Genomic DNA, 20,272 nt, shown 5'->3' on the forward strand with positions numbered 1-20,272 from the left:
ATTCATTCTACCTCCCTGTTAAGGGTTCCCTGATCCAAGCGCCGAGCCTGGAAATTAGAAGTCCTCACCGAGATCCAGCGTCCTGGGCTCGAGGGCCACCCGCTGGGCACCAGAAACACCCAGAGGAGCCCAGACCAGTCACAGAAAAATTAAAAATGGTGATTACCGGGGTTGGGTTCTTTTGTTTCACTTTGCTTTTCCTAATCCCTGAATGAGCACAAATATATAGATATATAGATATATAGATATCCTTTTCCTAAAGCTCCACCCCCCCCAGGAATAAAATAGAATATTTACAGAACAAAACCCCCAAAACCTCTTAAAACCTTATAGGAGTTTGAGTGTCACTATTTCTTAAAAAAAAAAAAAAAAAAAAGGAAAAACATACTTCCCAAAGAACAAAGGAGAAAAGAAAAGAAGATCAGTGATCTTGGCTCAGGGGTTTCATTCAACACAAGGAGCTGGGTGTGATGAATGTGTCACAGATAAAAATAAAAAGTGAGAATAAAAAACAGACAAAATTGCTAACACACAGTGCAGGGATGTATGAGGTAAAGAGGGTTGGCTCTGACATTGCAGCTGCTCCGTGCCAAACACCACAGCCACAGCCACCTGCCCAGGAGCAGAGAAAGTCTCCAGGGGCTCCAGCGGCATGGCTGTCCTTTAGGATCTTTTCACGGTCCTCATAATCCATCTCTGAATGTCCACAACCTGAGAAATTCAAGTGTTCCTTGGTTTTCCCCTGTTTTATTAGATTTGCTTTATATATATGTATATATGTATATATATATATATTCTCTTTCTCTTTCCTTTTTGGCGTCAATGTGATATTGTGGTGAAGCTCTGCTCTTCCCGCCTGTTGCTTCCGCCTTCCTGGACCCCAGCCCCAGGCACTGTCAGCTCCTGGGGGCGGGGGGGGGGGCAGCGGGCAGGCAGGGAGCCACACAGTTAAGGCAACGAGTTATTTGAGGTAGAAGATGTAGGCGGTGCTGCCAGCCCTGCTGCACCCGCCTGGCTGCCCGAGCTGGTCCCCGTGGGTCCTCCCCGGCCACCTGAGTTGCTGCTGCTGCTGCTGCTGCTGCTGCTACTGCTGCTGCCGCCACCACCGCCTTTGCTGGGTGCTGAGGGTGGCGCGGGGGCCGGCGGCTGAGCAAATAGGACCCCTGGTACAGGACAGAACAGAGACTTATCACAGGGACTGGCCGCCTCACTGCTGCCTGCTGAGTGTGCAGGAAGGAGACGCGCTGGGCCGCCGAGGCACTAACTTCTTGGCTGTGTCCAGCAGTGTTTTGACCCTGAACATAAGATGCCTGTGACCTCCCAGCCACTGTCCACTCAGCAACCAGGCTGCCCTCTGCCCACAGCGCCACACAGTGTCTGGCATGTGCCATTTAATTTTTTTCTTGTTCTGAAGATTGAACCCAGGGCTTCTGCACTGAGCTACATGTCCAGTCCCTTTTTTTTTGTTTTTGTTTTTGTTTTTTATTTTTTTAAAAAATTATTTATTTATTTTTGATCTTTTGAGACAGGGTCTCACCATGTAGTTCAGGCTGGCCTTGAGCTCACTTTGTAGCCCAGGCTGGTGTCAAACTTGCGCTGATCCTCCTGCCTCAGCCTCCCGAGTGCTGGGATTACAGGCGTGTGCCACCACGCCCGGCTTGTGTTTTTTATTTTGAGATGGGGTCTCATTAAATTGTTAAATTGCTCAGGCTAGTCTTGAACTTGCAAGTCTCCTACCTCAGATTCTGAGTGCTGAGATGACAGGCATGTATCACTACAGCCAACTATCACTTTTGTTCTGTTTTTGTTATGAGACAGGGGCCTCACTATGTAGTCCAGGCTGGCCTTGAACTCTCTAGCAAGCCTCCTGCCTCAGCCTCCCCCTTTGTGAAGACTCTGCCTCCCAGCCCTAGCTGCCTGCTGCCAGCTCTTTCCCTGGTCTCCAGCTGCAGGCCAGAGTCAGCCCAGGGGCCCTGCGTTCAGTGGGACAGCAGTGGCCCAGCTGGCCGAGGCCTTGGGCACCTACCTGTGTACATGATGCCGTTGAGCTCCACGGACATGCTAATACTGTTGCTGCCATTGGTGCCAGCGAGGCTGACGGCTGAGTCCTGCCGGCTCTCAGAGGCTGCGGGGGGAAGAAAACCACAGAAACGTGTTGGCTCCGTGGCTGTCTGGCCACTTGACTGTCAGGTCCAAGGAGGCAAAGGCTGTATCGGCACCAGTGCGTGCCGCAGGTGCTCAGTGATCTTTCTCTCCCCGCTCCCTTTTCTTGGACACACGGTTTCACTAAGGTGCTTGGGCAGGCACTGAAATCATGATCATCCTGCCTCAGCCTCCTGAGTAGCTGGAATCACAGGCACGTACCCTGTGCAGTTACATCTGCCTTTCTTCCTTGAGGTGGGATGGAGACAGGGTCTCACTATATAGTTCAGGCTGGCCTTGAACTCACTATACACCTCAGGCTGGCCTCAAACTCATGCTGACCCTTCAGCCTCAGCCTCCTGGGTGCTGGGATTACTGGCATGCATCACCACACCTAGCAGATTTTCTGTCTTCTTTTTGTTTTGTTTGATTTTGTTTTGTTTTGTTTTTGTCTTTTTTTGAGACAGGGTCTTGCTATGCAGTTCAGGGTGGCCTTGAACTCACTTTGTAGCCCAGGCTGGTCTTGAACTCACAACGATCCTCCTGCCTCAGCCTCCTGAGTGCTGGGATTACAGGCATGTGCCACCATGCCTGGCAGATTTGCTGTTTTAAAAGAGATTGCAGGGGTGGGGGATTTAGCTCAGCGGCAAAGCGCCTGCCTGGCAAGAGCAAGGTCATGAGTTCAGTTCCCGGTACCGGAGAAAAACCAAAAAAAATAAATAAATAAAAGAGATTGCTAGCCGATTAGGTGGCACATACCTGTCATTCTAGCACTCTAGCTGGCTGAGGCGGGAGGATCACAAGTTCCAGCCTAACCTAGGCAACTTACTGACTTAGCAAGGCCTTGCCTCGAAATTTAGCCTGTGGATGGAGCTCAGTCAGTGCAAAGGCCCTAGGTTGAATCCTCAGTATCCTACCCCTTGAAGGGAGATGGCCAAACTGTCACCAAGGTCCAAGGTCCCACAGCCTAGCCAATCCAAGGCCAATCACACTCATGGGAGGCACCACGTCGGTGTTAACGTGCAGCGCTCCCACCAGATGGACTCATCATCAGGGCCCCATGGCCTCCGCTGGCTTGCAGGCCTTTTGCTTATTGATTTGCCATCACTCTTTACATAGCTTGGCTCTGAGGCCCTTGCTGTCCCGCATGTGGGAAGCGGGAAGCACTGAGGGTGCGGCGTTGGGCCAGTACCTTGGCTGTTAATCCGGATGCTCATGGGCAGCTGGGCGGTCATGGCCAGTAAGTTCTGCTGCAGAGCCCGGTGCAGGAGCCGCTGCTGCTCATCCGCGACCAGAACCATCTTCTTCTCCGGGGGCTCCCCAGACTCCAGCTTCTCCCGGATGTGCTCCAGGGCCGCCGCCTGCGCTGCCACAGCCGCCTGGGCTGCTGCTGCTTGCACTGCTGCCTGGGCTGCCACCACAGGGTGGCCTGCCAGGGACACAGGCAGGCGGCCGGGGACCGTGATGGGGATGGCCGAGTCCTCCTCTAGACACAAGAGGAGAGCAGGGGTCAGAAAGAGACCCAGGCAGGCTGGCCTTGCCTTCAGCCCCGGGCAGGGTGCAGTGCAGACCTCTGCTGATGGGGAGGCGCTCACTTCCTCTCCGCAGAAGCAGATGGGTTTGCAAACAGATGCATGTGCTACCAAACCCCTATTACCCCAGCACTCGGGAGGCTGAGGCAGAAGGATTGCCACAAGTTTGAGGTCGGCCTGGGCTACTTAGTGAGTTCAGTGCCAAGCTGGAACTGCACAGTGAGACCCAACTAACTAACCAACTAACTAACTAACTAACTAAAACCCCTCTAACAGCAGATGGTAGAGGACACAGTGGTGCTGCCGGTAATGTGAATTATAACAACAGCACTACAATGGCATTTAGCATTCACACTTTATTATTTTCTGGTGCTGGGGGTGGAAGCCAGGGCCTTTTTTATTTTTTAGTGGAGACAGACTCTTGCTCAGTTGCTAGAATGCGTAGGCAGGGACTGACTGTGAGATCCTCCTGCCTCAGCCTCCCAGAGTGATGGGGTCACAGCTATGTACTACCTACCATTTGCGTGCCTCCTTGGATACCCACCCTGGGGTGAGAGGGAGAAAGCACCCCCCAACCCAAGTCACGCCGGGGTCAGCCCCAGGCCTTCGTGCACTCCTCACCTTTCTTGACCTTGGGGGCCGGGGTGATGGAGCTGCCGTTGGTGCTGGCGGCCAGGCCCAGGGACTGGACGGGCAGCTTGGGCGAGGACAGCATGCTGTGGGCACCACCTGGTGAATAGGAGAAGAGGGAGCCGCCGAAGCTCTGGCGCCGACCTTCCCGGCGGTTGCTGTCGATAGCAGCCTGGAGCTCGTTGGGGCTGCTGAGGCCACGCCGCTCACACTCATAGGGATACAAGTACTTCATGTACCTGTGGGTGTGGAGGAGGGTGTGGCACCAGGCTGCCCTTGACCAGCACAGGGGAAGCACCATCCTGTCTTCCCGTGATTGAGTTTTAGTCTAAGACAGGGTCTTATTAAATCACTAAGTTGCCTAGGCTGGGTTTGAACTGGAGATCCTCCTGCCTTAGCCTCCTGGAGTGCCAGGATGACAGGCTCGCAACATCATGCCCCGCTCCATGGGCTCTTTAATTTTTTTTTTTTTTTTTTTTGGTTATTTTCCAGTACCGGGGATCGAACTCACAACCTTGCGCTTGCCAGGCAGGCACTGTGCCGCTGAGCTAAATCCCCAACCCCTCCACGGGCTCTTTAAACCCTAACCACAACTCTGCTGCACCCTGAGCCCGAGGTCCCCGGCCACTCACTGGGTCCGAAGCGTGAAGGCAGCACTGGTGATGGAGGTGGGCAGGTTGAGGCCCTTGGTGATCTCCCGCCACAGCTTCTTGTTGATGACCTCCACCAGGCCGCCCTTCTCCGTCACCAGCACGTACAGCATGAACAGGTCGAGCACCTGCTTGGCCATGATGGGAATGCGGTTCACCGGTGTGCCTGCAGGCGGGGGGCACGGGTGAGGGCAGCATCGGGGCCCCATCGCCCGCCCAGGGACACCGGTGATCCCGAGGCCAGGTCCTGCTCGGGGATCTGGGCATTGTAGTGCCCCTGGCCTCTACCCGCCCCATGCCAGGAGCTCCCCAGCGTGACAGCCACAGACATCCCTAGGCAGCACCTGCTGTCCCCTGGGGCAGCATCAGGCCCCCAGACGAGATCCCACCTTGATAGCGTGAGAGGCGGCACTGCCTCAGTTTCCCCACGAGCGACCTGAGCCCTCGGACAGCGCAGATCTCACGGGTGAAAGGGGTTTCTAAGAGAAGGGAGGCCCTGAGGGCGGCGCTGGGGAGAGGCAGGTGACACACAGGCCTTGTTGTTCTGTAACAGCTGCCAGGAGCTCAGCCTCTTTCCCAGGGGCCGCTCCTCCCGCTCCTCCCGCGCCTCCGCTCAGGGCTCTGCGCCGGCAGCCGCTTCCCCGGCCCCTGAGCGGCAGTTCGGGGAGAGGCAGCGCCCACCAGGCCGACCTCTGCCCTTCACCCACCCGACTCTCCAGTCTCTGCCCACAGTCTCTGGAAGCCCCGGAGCTCGGCTCACCCGACCGGCGCCTCCTCCCACCCCTGTGTCTGGGCTCATGAGACCCCTTGCCCCGACTGCGCACAGCACGCGGCCGGGCGTCGCGCAGGCGCTGAGCGTGAGGGATGGGGTAACTGAGGCTCGGGGACGGCGACCCTGAGAGTGAAGGGCCAACTCACCACCCTACCCTCCATGCGGAAACCACCTCCTGTCCCCTCGCCTAGGTTGCACAGTCCCTCTGGAGGTCAGGGGAAGGCCCGGCTCAGACCTGCTGCCCACCCCAGCTCCATCTCGGCCCAGCCGCACCCACACCAGCCAGCCAGCCCGAGGTCTGCGCTGGGCACAGGGCAGGAGGCCAGTTACAGAGGCAGATGCCAGCACAACTGGGGAGGCGGGGAGTCCTCCGGAGAACAGAGGGCTGCTAGGGCAGGTCCTTTTCTCATTTCCAATCCCCAGGGAATTGAGAAGAACTCTGGTTTTTACTTTCTGATGCAGGCAGAATAAAAAAACAAAACAAAACAACCTCTCCCCCTACTTGGAATAAAGGAAAAGGGCATAGCAGGGTAGAGAGTAGAAGCTGGGGGGGTGCGTGTTGGGCAGATTCTCAGCCCCAAAGGCTCCCAACTACAGAAGAGGGAAAGTCCAGGGAGACAGAGGGAAAAGGGGCTTTGACATGGGGTTTTGAGGCATGTATAGGAGTTAGTTTCCCCCTGCTTTCCAGGAACTCTCAGCCTGGTGAGGAAGACAGGGTTGGACACAGACCCTCGTGTTCCTGTGTGGCCAGAGGCTAAAGAGAAATCCCTGGGAGACCCACCTCTCCCACTCACTGGCACCTCCCTCTGCTTCTGTGCCTTGAGGACATCAACCACCGTGCCGAGCACCGAGGATCAGCAAGATGGTCAGTTTGGGGGCTGGGACCTGGGGCCCCCTAGCAGATGGCCAGAGGGCTCAGGCAGGTGTGGACAGGACGATAAAGGGCGTGGGGCCAGCAGGGCCAGCTGGGGCTGCGCTCTGAGGATAACGCACAAGGGGCCCCCTCCCAGGGACCCAGCTGCTTCCTGGCCTGGCACGGGACGGGTTAACGCAGGGCCGCTGGGCAGTGGGGTCCGCGGGGCCGCAGCCCCTCCTCTCCCCCCGCCCCCTCCCGCCCTTCCGGTGGCAGCAGCTGGCGGCTGTGTTTACAGAAGCCAGGGAGGGTGCGGCCTGGTCAGAACCGGCTGTGGCGGGGCCCAAGCCAGGAGCGGGGGGACCCCCTGCCAAACCTTCCTGCCCTAGGGCCCCAAGGCCACAGCCCTCCCTGGGCCTCAGTTTCCCCACCCGGGCCCAGTGCCAGATCCGCCCCCGGCCGGTTGCCCCTTCGAGGGCCAGGCGCGCGGCGCCCACGGCCTTGGCTGCCGGGCTCCTCCTGGCTGCGCCGCACTCTCAGGCCCTCTCAGCCCCGGAGGCCGCGGAGGCCGGTGAACGCGAGCGGGGCGCACTCAGCGAGCGCGGTGCCTGCCGGGGCGGGCGATGGAGCCTCGCCTCGGGTTACATCCGCAGCTCAGGGCCCCCCCGACACAGCCCCCCAAAACAGGCCGGTCCTGCCCCCAACCCGTGGGCCTGCTGTGGGGTCCCGGGAGCAGGGTCGCCCCAGGGCCACACCAAGGGCTCAGCGGGGCCTGGACATTCAGTCTCCCCGCTCGGACGTCGGCGCCGCAGACCGCGGGGAGACCTCCGCCCGCGGCCCGCGCTCACCTCGCTTCTGCATGAAGCTGAACAGGTCGTCCAGGAACTCCTTCCTCTTCGGGTCCCCGTCGAGTTCGTAGAGCTGAGGGCAGAGAGGGCAGCGATCAGCGGGCCACCGAGCGGGCGCCACAGGCCGAGGGCCGCCGCGGGGAGGGGACCCAGGGCCGGCCCCGCCGCGCTGCCGGCCATCGAGCACCTCACTGCCGGGCAGGAGAAGCAGCCACGCTGAGGCCAGGGGCTTGTCCCAGGCTGCGGGGACGCAGCGCAGCACACAGGCCGGGGGCTCAGGACAACAGGATCCCAATCCGCACTGTCCCGGAGCCGGGCCTGAGCCCCAGGTCGCTGTGGGGCTGGGCCCTCCCGCCTGTCCCGGTGGCCCTGGGTTTGCAGCTGTGCCCCCCCTCCCCGGTCTCTGCCGCCATCACCCTGGGTCCCTGTCTCTTCTCCTTGAAGGACCCCAGGCTGCTAGATTTAGGGCCATCTCGACTCCATCCCTAACCAATTATATCTCAAAAGACGCAGGTCCCAGATGAGGTCCCTCTCACAGCACCAGGGCACACAGTTCCCGTTCATTTATTCATTCACGCGCTGTACTGAGGGTGGAGCCTAGGGCCTTTGCGCTCAGCTCCATCCCCAGCCTTCTATTTTATTTTTATTTTTTACTTTGAGACAGCGTCTCACTAAGTCACTGAGTTGTCCAGGGTGAGCTCATACCTGGGACTCTTCTGCCTCAGCCTCCCAAAGTGCTGGGATGACAAGCGTGTGCCACCACACCCAGTTCCAGGGGGTGGATCTCGTGGTGGAGGGGACACAATTCACCCCACAATAGCAGTGCTCATGTAACCTCACGGAATCATCATGAGCATGACAGTCGTGCCCTAGGGCTGTCCTGAGAGCCACACACGGGCACATCTACTCCTAAGAGCCGGCTCAGCTTTGCAGGTGAAGAAGCTAAGTAAGGCGTGGCAGCAGGGGGCACCACAGCTGGGGATCGCTGGAGACCCTGGGCACAGAGCCCTGTGACCAGCTCTCCTGGCCTCTGAGGCCTCATGCCGGTATGTGACATGAGCCCACGCCTAGGATCCTGGTACCTGGGAGGCTGAGGCAGGAGGATGGCAAGTTTCAGCCAGCTTGGACAACTTAGCAACATTCTATCTCAAAATAAAAAAGGAAAAAAAAGAAAAGGGCCCGGAATGTAGCTCAGTGGGAAGGCCCTGGGTTCCATCCCCAATACTAGGGAATAAATAAACAGCCAGTGACTGACTGCGTGCCGGGCAGGGCTGGCCAGGGAGGAAGTGACCGGATGTCACCATAGGAAGGGAAATGCTCTCTGGGGCACCCGCGGGGCCACGGGGGGGGGGGGGTAGGGGGTGCCCCGGCCCCGCAGCCACAGCCCACAGTCTGGGAAGGCAGGCAGGGCAGGCTGGGCAGGGGGCAGTGGGCAGCGGGCAGAGATAATTAGAAAGTGGAGTTCAGGCGGGGGCCAATTTACCAGGGAGAGGCAGGGGCAAATACCAGGCTTCAAATTAAGCTCCAGGGAATGCGGCTGGCTGGGCTGTGGGGGGCCTTGAAACCACCAATTAGGCCCAGGCTGGGATAATCTGTCATTAGGTGCCCAGAGCATGGCCCAGAAGCTGGGACCTTCCTCGGGTTCCTCTCTGCCAACCTGCCTGGCTCTAGGCCTCAGCCTCCCAGTCTGTGTAATGGAGACGGGGGAGGGTCGCTTCTGGAACAGGGTCAGGAGGACGCAGGCGTCCAGACCTCATCCCTGGGTGGTCGCGGCCCAGCAGAAGGCCAGCTGTCGGCCTTTGTCTGCGCCCCACCCCGGCCAGCGCCAGACTGGCCGGCCCGCATTCCTGCGCTGATTTATGGCGGCCTGGGAGGCCCCTTTCCCCCTCAGCTGCCCGAGGGCTGCGGGGCCTGCAGGTAGACCGGGCTGGACCGGCCAGGCCTTGTCCTTCCAGCCCTGCCCGGTTCTACCTGCGCCTGCGCTGGCCCTGGGTGCCCCTCACCCACGCCCTTCCCCAAACCTTCCCAAAACTGAGCCTAGGGACTCACGGTGTGCGCGTGTGTGCACGGGGTCTGCCTGGGTCTCAGGGTCTAGAATTCAGCCGAGCACACAGCAACTGCTTGATAAACGCTCCTCAGGCCAGGTGTGGTATATATGCCTATAACTCTAGCTACTCAGGAGGCTGAGGCAGGAGGATCTCAAGTTCAAGGCCAGCCTGGCAATTTAGAAGTGCTGAGGATATGGCTCAGTGCAAAGGCCCTGGGTTCTCCCCTCAGCACCCCTGGCATGCGCCCCTCTCTCTTTCTCTTTCTCTCTCTCAAAGGTTTTTTTTTTGTTGTTTGGTTTTTTTCCGGGACCAGGAATCGAACTCACGACCTTGCACTTGCCAGGGAGGCGCTGTGCCGCTGAGCTAAATCCCCAGCCCCTCTCTCAAAGGTTTTCTCATGGACACTTAGAAACATTATGACCACTAGTACTCTACATAGGGAAACTGAGGTCAGGGCAGAGAGAGAAGAGCTTGTTGAGGGTGGGAAGGCAGTGGGGCCGTTAACCCCCAGGCCAAATGGTGTGCTGGCAGGCCAGCTGCTCGCCCGGCTGGACCCCCGTGAAGCCCGGGCATTGATTCGAGGTTGTAAAGGGGCACTCATAGAAGACCCCGGTGCCGGTGGACAGGGCAGCCTTAATGGCCATTGCTGTGGGCCGCTAACAACAAAAGCTGCAGTAAAGGCTGCTCCAGCGTCATGGGGCTCTGGCCCCTAGTTCCGCTCCCCTGTGAGGTGCGCCCCGCCCTAGCCAGCTGGCTGGGGCCCCAGGGGACAGTGTCCAGGCCCCCCATGGCGGTGTCCAGGCCCCCCTTGTGGACACGTGGGCACAGCTGCTGGTCGTGGGGAGGCTCCAGGGATGCGCTACTGGCCCACACCATGACCTGTATCAAATCCAGGCCTGGTTCCCCATGGAGGGGCCGAGGTGGACCTGGCACCGTCCAGAGGAAGAGGCCAGAAAGCACTGTGTGGGTGACCTGGGCACCTCAGAGTCTCAGACAGGCCGGGAGAAGTCAGGAATCCACAGAAGGCCTTGGGCCTTCCCAGGACCCCACGCCCAGGTCCTGGGACCTGTGTCCCCTCTGGGGATGCTGTTGCCAAGTCCCCTCTGCGCCAGCCTCCCACAGTGGCCCCCGCAAACGCTGCATCCCCGGAGAGCAGGCGAAGGCCCCTGCACCGGCCACTCCCACCCTGCTCTCCTTCCCACAGACCCGACCTTCTGGCTGAGGTCCGTCCCGCCTCAGGGCCTCAGCACCAGGCTCCGCAGGTCCGCACGTCTGGTTTCTGGGCTATCTGCTTCACACTGCAAGGGATTTTTGTCTGATCCCCCAACCCCGTCTAAAACTGCGCACACAAGTGCTTAATAAATGCTTGTTAAATGAACCTCATTTCTCAGCCAAGGTGTCTGTCCCTAAGTCAGAGCCCTGCCTGATTCAGGCAGAGCCCAGCTTCCTGGTTCTGTCCTGGGATCCGGGACCTCGGCCCTTTCCATCTGAGATATGGGTGTGAAGTAAAGCAAGGATAGGGGTGAGGGCTGGGTGGGGCATCCAGCAGCTGCTGGCTGAGTGAACTGTCACCCTCATCATCCACCTAGAAAGTAGGGATACCACACTCCCTGGCTCCTGGGTCAGGCCTCTCCCAGAGCCCCTCATTGTCATCAAGGAAAGAAGGATCCTAAAACACACGCACACACCCACCCCAGGGCTTTTGCACTGGCTGTGGCCCCAGCCTGGAATGTGGGTCCTAGATCTCCACAAGCTCCCTCCTCCCCACCGTCCCCTTGGGCCCTCCACACCCTCTGACCTGCCTTCTGCTCTGCTTCCCTTCCAGCCCTTTGCACAGGGCCTGTCAGGTAAATGAGTGAATGAATGAATGAATGGCACCCTTTGGTTCCTGCTGCTGGCAGAGCTGGGGGCAGGGATGGGCGCAGGGATGGGGGGCTGTGGTCCTAGACCAGACCATGTGTCCCGGATGCAGATGCGGCCAGGGAGGAGAGGGGCGGCCAGGGCTGTGTGGGCAAAGTGAAAGTTCCCCTTGGAGGCGCTACTGCCCAGGCAGGCAGGGGGTGTTGCTCAGCAGCCCTGCAGCAAAGGGACCCCTGGGGACCCAGGGAGCTTAGTCCTGGCTTGAGACCCTGCCCCAGCCGCGGGAAAGGCCAAGAAAGGACCCCGAGGTTCACAGGAAACTCAATAGTGAGAGCCAATCTCAAAATAAAAGAGTTAAACCAGGCATGGTGGCACACGTCTATAATCCTGGCATCCAGGAGGCTAAAGCAGGGGGATCATTATGAGACTGAGGCCAGCCTGGGCCACGTAGCGAGACCTTGTATTAAAATAACAGCAACAAAGAAACCCTGCCTGGCAAGTGTGAGGTCCTGAGTTCGATTTCTAGTACCTAAAAAAAAAACAAGGGAAAAAAAGACTACAGAATGACCAAGAGACAGTTGTGTTGGAACAGGTGTGGGCCGCCCTCACCTACATCCCAGGCTGGACCTGGGGACGCTGCCCAAGGTCACTTCCCCGCCTCTGGGCCCCACCTGAGCGTCTGGGCTCGTTCCCGCCGCTGTGGGAGCCCAGGGTGGCGTCGCCAGCCGAGGGGCCCCGGCTGTAAAGAAACGGCCCTGTCTGTGTCTGCGGGGCCCCGGGAACTTTGCCCCCCGCCCCCCGGCCGTGTCTGCTCAGCCCCCTGCCGTGTCCGGTGGCTCCAAAGTCCACAGGGCCCCACCTGGGGATGAGGTGCGGGCAGGTGGGGTGGGCCCCAGAACTGCAGACGGTGCCTGGGCCACCAGGAAATCAGGAAAAAGCAAGAAGCCACCCTGATGTCCAGGCTCAGAGCGCCGCGGAGGAGGAGGAGGAGGAGGAGGTGGTGGAGGAGGAGGTCGGCGCCCCTGGTCAGCAGCCGTGCGGGGAGCGGGGATTTCTACAAGTGCTGCTTTGTCCCCACCAACGCGGCACAAGGGAAACCAACACTGGCTTCCCTCTCAGTGCAGAAATGGGTTTTGAACGCTCACAAGACGTGGAAATGAGTCAGCTCTGCCTTAGAAGATGCCTCGAGTTGGACAGGTTATCAGAGGAACCCCTGCAAACAGGGACATTGGCGGGGACCTTGGCTGTGCTGGGAGGCAGGGATGCAGAAGGCTGAGGATCTCCCAGTCACTCAGGGCTAGGGCATCCCGGCCTTCTGCTTTTAACTCTCAACTACTAAAAAAAGTATCGGGTAATAGCAGTTTAGGAGGAACAGTTCCACACATTCGGAAGATTGAGTGACCAACACTTGTACCTATGTCCAGAACATTCCACTGTCCCCAAAAGAAGCCCTATCCCATGAGCAGTTACCCCGCCCTCTCCCCAGCTCTGACCCCCATGAGTCCGCTTCCTGTCTCTGGGTTTGCCTGTCCTGGGCGTTTCCTGTCCATACTGTGTGCCCTCTGTGTCTGACGTCTCTCACTGAGAAGTATCCTCAAGGTCCATCCACACTGTGGGGAGTGTCACAGCCTCACTCTTTTTCCTGAGTGAATAATATTTCACCGTGTGGATGGACTGTGCCATATTTTACCTATGTGTCCCTTGACAGACACTGAGGCTATTTCTGCCTCTGGGCTGTTGTGAATCGTGCTGTTGTGCACATCCGGGTGGATCTTAACCATTTTCATAACCTTTGGGTTTTGGATAAGAAATGACTCACTGCTACTTCTACAACCCAAGTTAAACTAATGTGACTGTTTTTGGTCTCTTGACCTCCCCACCCCCCATAAAAGCCCAGAGGAACGGCTTAGAGAATCAGATAGTAATTCCTTCTCTCAGCCGCAGGGAGGAGAGTCCTGGGGCTTGGAAATCTTTACATCAGCAGGTACTGGCTGCTCATCTTCCCTGCTCCACAACCCTCCGTGGCTCCCTACTGGTCTCAGGAGAAAGCCCACTCCCTGCCTGCCCCGGGCCCATTGCCTCTCCATTCTGTCTCCAGCTTTTCTCCCTCCCTCCGGCTTCCTGAACTCTGGCCATGAAGGCCTCCTGGCTGTTTCTGCCTCCTTGCTGGCCCTGCCCAAGGGTCTTTGCACTCCCAGGCCCTCCCCCTGAAGAGCCCTCGTCTCAACTTCAGCCTCTGTTGCTGCAGCTCAAGGGCAGCCTCCTCTGCCCCCAGGCCCAGGCTGTGCCTCCTGCAACAGCCCTGACCGGCAGCTGTCACGGAGCCTGCGACGGCTGCTGTGTTTATGCTAGGACTTTTCTCTTCTAAATTTCCGTCTTGCCCCTCCGCCTCCCACCCTGATGGAGGCCTGTGGGTGTCCTGAAAAGCGGGGACCCCTCATAAAATCAAAAAGGGAAAGCTACCGGCTCTCATTACCCCAAATCCCAGCCGGGCCCCCAGCCTCACACCCCAGGCCAGCCCAGCACCCGTTATCGTGGGGCCCGGCCCCGGGTGGCCGAAATGACTCAGCACAGTGACCGTGGCGTTGGCTGGGCAGGGTCCCTGGGGGCCTGGCCACCTCCCCTTCACTAAAACGCCCACGCTGCCCGCTGGGGCCACGAACAGCCTTCCCCACACCCCACCCACCGGGCCCTCTCTACACTTGGGGAAACTGAGGTGGGGGAACAATACCCCCACGTGCGTCCAGTCCTTTCCACAGCCCAGGAAGCAGGGAAAGGCGCCCCTGGGGTCCCCCGTCCCCTAAAAGACAAAGCCAGAGAGCCCTCAGCCGGGGAAAGAGGGAAGGATGAACAGATGGGAACAGGTCAAGGGTGGAGCGAAAGCTGGGGGGAGCGGGGTGCAGGGGAAGGGGAAGCCAGCTGGGCCTCAGTTTACCCATCCCAGTTGAGGAGCTCAGGGGGCAGGCGCTGAGGTCCCCTCCAGAAGACCCAGCCAGGACACCCAGGGGATTTCAAGTTTGAGGGTTTTTTTCCCATTCTGGAAACTCCCCGGAGGGGACCCGTGAGAGCCGCTCAGCCCAACGGCCAGCAGCGCAGGGCCACTTGGGCCGGTGTGCCCTGCGGGACAGTGCTTCCGGCATGTCAGGGGCTGTGCCAACACCAGGGACGCAGTGTGTCCAAGATGGACCTGGACTTCCACACACAAGGGGCCCCAGCCAGCGGGGAGACCACAGACATCAAATCGGGGTGTCGGAAGAGCTCAGCAGGGTGGTGCCCGCCTATCACCCCAGCTCTTAGGAGGCTGAGGCAGGAGAATAGCGGTTAGAGGCCAACCTGGGCTGTACAGAGAGGCCAAGGCCAGCCTGAACTGCACCGGGAGATCCTGTCTCAGAACAGCAGTATCAGGGTGCTGGGAAGATGCTGGCTGGGGCCGTAGTCTCCAGATAAATTTGGTCCTGAGGGACCTGATAGGCCGGGCGTTGCGGCACAGGCCCGCTGCAATGCCCTGCATTCAGCAGGGGCATAATCAATGCCCACTGTGCAAACTCGGGACCTTCTCGGCCCTCTCTGGGCACTGCCTGGTCATACACCGGCCTTGGGGTGCACCTGACAGGCTGGGGGCTTCCCCTCCGGCCTGGGCCACACGGCTGTTTCATTTCCCGTCAGCTCCTTGGGCTCCAGGAAAATGGGGAAGTGATTCTGGGTAGGGCAGAAACATCTGTCCGCAGGCCAGGGCCCCTCCGAGCCCTCGGCACCCCGCCCACGGGGCCGATATTAATAGTGCTCCCGAAATGACCAGGCAGCCCCTGGTGCTTCCAGGTGCCTCTCTGGATTTCCGGATCACGAGACGTTGGCGGGAGGGGGAGGTGCTGACCCCTAAACTCTTCTCTTTCTCTCAACCTGGGATCAGAGGGTACCTAAGAACCTCAGACACTATTGGGAAGTGGGCCAGAGAGACCCAGGTGTGGCAGCAGAAGGGTCAGCCTCAAGAATGGACCCAGCCAGGCATGGGGCACATGCTTGTAATCCCAGTACTTGGGAGGCTGAGGCAGGAGGATCACTGCAAGTTCGAGACCAGCCTGGCCTACCAAGTGAGCTCAAGCCCAGCCTGAACTGTATATCGCAACCCTGCCTCCAAAAGACCAAAAAAAAAAAAAAAAAAAGAATGGACCCCAGGGCCAGCACTTGGGAGGCTGAGGCAGAAGGATCACCACAAGTTTGAGGACAGACTGGGCTATGTGGTGAGTTCAAGGCCAGCCTGGATAACAGATTGAGACCGTGTCTCCAAACACAAAGTAAACAGGGCTGGTGGTATAGCTCAGTGCAAAGGTCCTGGGTTCCATCCCCAGCACCAAAATAGAAAAACTCTGTTTTGGAAGGAAGCAGCCATTTCCCTGAGGCTGGGACCTGCACAGCCCAAAAAGCACCCGAAGGGCTTCCCTCATGCTGAGCCATCCCATGTCCCTAAGGACTCTGCGGCTCCCAAGCTGGATTCTCTAAACAGCAACCCAGCCGGGCCTGGCAGCCACAGTGGGCAGAACAGGGGCCTGGGATCCCTGGTGCTGCCCAGGGTGAACAGCAAGGTCCCAGCGTCTCCCAATCCCAGCCCGAGGGACAACAGCCCCGTGGTGGCAGCAGCTGCCTCCCAAGTCACCTGGTCCACCTCCCACGGCAGGAGCCCCAAGGACCACGCGGGGACCACGCGGGGACGCACGCCGCTGCGCCCACGGCCTCCCCCTCCCTTCGCTGCGGGGGCCACCGCAGGGAGCAGAGGTTGGCAAGATGGCAAATCACAGGGTGACAATCCCGGTTACAGATGGGGAAACTGAGGCAGGGCAGACAGGGACGGGCAACTGTCACCGATGGAGGAGATATGGGGTGACATGGGGGACCACAGAGCCAGAGAAAGGGGACGAAGGAAAAAGAGAAGGCAGACATGGCCCAGGTTGGGGCCGGGCTCCCCGGGGGAGGCAGGTGACCTGGAGTGGGAGGCCACTGCTGTCCTGCGGCCTCCTGTCCCCCCAACTGTCCTCTGACCTCTCCAGCTAGCCCTGGTCTTGGCCCCCATGGGGTCTTGGCCAGCACGGGGACAGGCTCCTCCCTCCAGCACTGTACCCCCTCTTCCTGCCGCCCACGCACCCCAACACCTGCCTTGCACGGACCCCAGGCCCATGGCGTCTCGCAGGGCCATCTCCCTGCGTCTGCGTACAAATTCCGTTCACCAGTATGGGGACTGAGCCCAGGGGTTTTGCACTGAGCTCCATCCCAAGCCCTTTTCTTATTTTTTATTTTGAGACAGGGTCTTGCTAAGCGAGTAACTTGCCCAGGCTGGGCTTGAACTCATGACCCTCCTGCCTTGGCCTCCCCAGTAGCTGGGCTCACCACAGCTGCGTTTCCCACACACCATCGCTGCTCCACACCCCACCCCGGTGATGCTTCTGCCTGCGGAGACCCCGTCTCCAAATACCCCCATGCTGAGGTTCTGGTGGATTTGCATGTGGGAGTCACTCTTTACCCCAGAAATACTTCCCTAGGAATGAGGTGCTCCTGTCTCCTCCAGGCCAGGAGGGCAGGGGGTACCCTGAGGCTGGGCTCAGGGCCAGCTCCCAATGCAAGCTCCTCCCAGCCCCTGCAGCCCCCCAAGCCCCCCCAAGCCCAGCCCTGACCATGGGGCAAGGCCACGACCCACAGCTTGGCCTCAATGGCCAGATTAGTTACTGTTTAACCCTGTGACCCCCAATTGTCCTCCAGCCCTGTGCAGCGGGCAGGCTGTCCCCCACCCCACGGGTACCCACCCACCAGGCCACAGCCAGCAGCATCCCAGCTGGGCGGGGGCCAGACAGGGCCTCAAGTGGCAACTGGGAAGTAAGTGGAGGGGGAGGGGTCTGCTGGGCACCTGACAGGGCTCTGGGGACGCCTCGCCATGCAGTACCTGCCATGCGGACTGTGTGGCCCCTGCCTGGTCAGGTCCACGCAGAGAATTTAAAAAGGTCTCAGAAGCCTGACATGGTAGCCCACACCTTTCACCCCTGCACTGAGGAGGCCGAGGCAGGGAGACCATTGTAAGTCCGAGGCCAAGCCTGGGATACACAGTGAGTTCAAGGCCAGCCTGAAATACAAAGCGAGATCCTGTCTCAAAAATAAATAAATAATGGCCAGGCATGGTGGTGCATGCCTGTAATCTCAGCGCTCAGGAGGCTGAGGCAGGAGGATCGCCCTGAGTTCAAGGTTAGCCTAGACTGCACAGTAAGACCCTGTCTCAAAAAAACAAAACAGGGGCTGGGGATACAGCTCCGAGGCACAAGCACCTGCCTGGCAAGTACAAGGTCCTGGGTTTGATTCCAAATACAAACAAAACAAAACAAAACAAAACAAAACAAAACACAACACCACATAACCCCCCTCCACATAAATAAAGAAACAGGTCTCGGGAATCGAGCCTTGGTATCAGGAGGGGAAACATAGGCTGGCATGGGCTCCAGGTCGGTCCCTGTGGCCTGTCCACACCTCAGTGGTCACCAGGGCTGCGTCAGCAACTTGGGCTCCAGGACCCACGCAGGCGGCTGACCTGTGCCCAGTCGCAGTGGTGACCAGACTGTGGGCTCTCAGCAGGCTCAAGGCTAATGGTTAACAGGGCCCTCAACAATCTCGGTGGTCACAGTGGGAATGTAACACTGCACACACACGCACACATGCACAGGCATGAAGATGTCACAGCATGTGCGTACGTGACCATGTACAAATACAGCCCATAAAAGCTGGCCGTGGTGGTACACACCAGTAATCCCAGCATTTAAGAGGCTGAGGCAGGAGGATTGCCACAAGTTTGAGGCGAGCCTGGGCTACACAGCGAGACTCTGTCTCAAAAAAACAAACAAAAGGCTGGGATGTAGCTCAGTGCAAAGGCCCTGGGGTCAGTTTTCAACCGGAAAAAGGAAGTAACAGACACGTAAAGTTTGTCGTGTCCTGTGCCGCGCAAGAGGCCAACTGGAGGCACAGGCAGAAGCCTTACATGAGATACACACACGGATGCCACCAGATGGGTCCCTGAGGACAGAACTCGACCCACACAGGGCCCCACATGCCGCCTGCCACGTCCATGCCACTCCCCAAGCTGGGGACACTCTGCCCGCCGGGTGCCACTCCCGCCTGCAGCCGCGTGTGTTATTAGAAGGCGTGGGGCGGGGGCGGGCTCCTGGCAGCAGCCCTGGGGTGAGGAGCCAGGCGACGGCGGCGGCGGTGACCCTGCGGTGGTGACCTGGCGGCCAGACGGTGGCGCAGGGGCCAGATAAGGTTCTTCCGGCTGAGTCAGTGCGGTTCCTGGGGTTGGCACGGGCCAGGGCACAGTGCCAGGGGCTGGCGAGCAGTCGCCCTCCTGTGCCCGCCGCAGCCCAGCTGGCTGGGCGCCAGCAGCCACAGCTGCTTTGATGAGGCGGCGCTGCCCGGCGAGGGGCTTCCCACCGCTGCCCCTACCCTATGCCCGGGCTGGGCAGCCACCGGCTCTAGGCCCACTGGACAAACACACCTCGTCTTGCACATACCCGATGGCACCACCAGCAGCACCCTCTGCCTGACCTCTACAGGGTGGTGCCCTCTGCCCAGCATACCCAGCCCCGCTGGGAAAACTTGGAGCCCCTCCCCCCCGCCTCTTCGCCTCCTGCCTGGACCACGGACCGCTCCGCTCTGCCTGCAGCATCCTCCTGGCGTCCCTCTCCTTCCCCGGCTGCACAGCACCCTACCAGGGCTCCTAAATGCTCTTGCAAACTCTTCCATAACCCGCAAAGCCCCAGTTCCAATGCCCCGTATTTCTTTAGCAGCTTCCCCTCAATCCTCAGAAATGAGCACAGTTCGGGCTCTAACCAGCCTGGGGGTCTCTGTGGTACAAGAAGGAACATGTCTGCCATCTCTTCCCCACCTCCCACCCAACACAGCCCCGGCAGCAGGAAGTTCAAAGTGCTTGTTTACTGGGAAGAACAGAGGGGCCCCGATCACCACGGCACCTTGAAAAAAATCCACCTGCTCAGAACATCCTGACCTGGGAGGGCGGCACAGCGGGACAACTGGAGAAAACCTAAGAGAACAGCAGAGCTGGGGGAGGCCGGCCAGGCCAGCGCGGAGGTCACATCTCCCAAGACACCACTATCCCATTTTTAGGTGTGAGGAAAAGGCCTCCAGCCGCCTTGAAGAGCTGCAGTTTTTCCTGTCTGCAACAGTGCTGTCTAGTGCTCCTTCTAGAATCAACAGTGGATTTTCAAACTGTCCCTACTGAGTCAGGCTTGGTAGCACGCACCTGTCATCCCAGTATTCAGGAGGCTGAGGCAGGAAGATGGCAAGTTTGAGTCTAGCCTGGGCCTTCACACTGAGCGACATTCCCAGCCCTTGTTACGTTTTGATCTTGAGAGAGGGCCTTGCTAAATCACTAAGTTGCCCAGGCTTGGCTAGAACTTGCTATCCTCCTGCCTGAGCCTCCCACAATGCTAGTATTACAAATGTGTATCACTGCCCCTAGCTACAAATAATTCTGCATTTCTGAGTTCAGCCACAAGGCACATGGTGTACAGGTTTCCCCTCAAAAGCCAGGAAAAATTCCAACACTTAGTGCAGATTAGCAACACAGTCAGATGCCACTGGGTCCCCAGCAGCACAACAGTCACCAGAATCTAAATGTCAGCAGGAGCTGGAGAGGTCGTGGAAGACAGCAGCACACACACCCACACCCAGGGCTAGTGGGCATGAGGACGGCGCAGCCCACTGGCTGCTTCCATAGCAGGTAAATACGTGATTAACATCCTACCTAGCAATGCCACAACTACATTCACACCTGAGAGAAAAGAACTCATAGGTCCACAGGGAAACTTATATCACACAGCAAAGCACAAAGGTACAAACAGCCTGCATACTTATGCATTCACAAATGGTCCAGCATGGTCCATCTGA

At 58.9% G+C, this 20,272-nt stretch overlaps 1 protein-coding gene across 7 annotated transcripts in view; it reads right to left on the bottom strand.

Moving 5' to 3' along the window:
* Window positions 1-427: 427 nt before the first annotated feature.
* The window catches only part of Arid3a (AT rich interactive domain 3A (BRIGHT-like)), a 28,549-nt gene continuing 8,704 nt past the window's right edge, over window positions 428-20,272 (bottom strand). For all 7 annotated transcript variants that reach the window (XM_005406008.2, XM_005406009.2, XM_013505105.1 and 4 more), the window contains exons 4-9: window positions 7,428-7,500; window positions 4,937-5,120; window positions 4,296-4,543; window positions 3,335-3,628; window positions 2,027-2,125; window positions 428-1,163 (exon numbers count right to left, since the gene is read on the bottom strand). In XM_005406008.2, coding sequence (XP_005406065.1) covers window positions 949-1,163; window positions 2,027-2,125; window positions 3,335-3,628; window positions 4,296-4,543; window positions 4,937-5,120; window positions 7,428-7,500 — 1,113 coding nt within the window. In that variant the 3' untranslated portion in view covers window positions 428-948. The remainder of the gene's footprint in view (window positions 1,164-2,026; window positions 2,126-3,334; window positions 3,629-4,295; window positions 4,544-4,936; window positions 5,121-7,427; window positions 7,501-20,272) is intronic.

Source organism: Chinchilla lanigera, unplaced genomic scaffold (genome assembly GCF_000276665.1).
Source record: "Chinchilla lanigera isolate Chin_1 unplaced genomic scaffold, ChiLan1.0 scaffold00094, whole genome shotgun sequence".
NCBI lineage: Eukaryota > Metazoa > Chordata > Mammalia > Rodentia > Chinchillidae > Chinchilla > Chinchilla lanigera.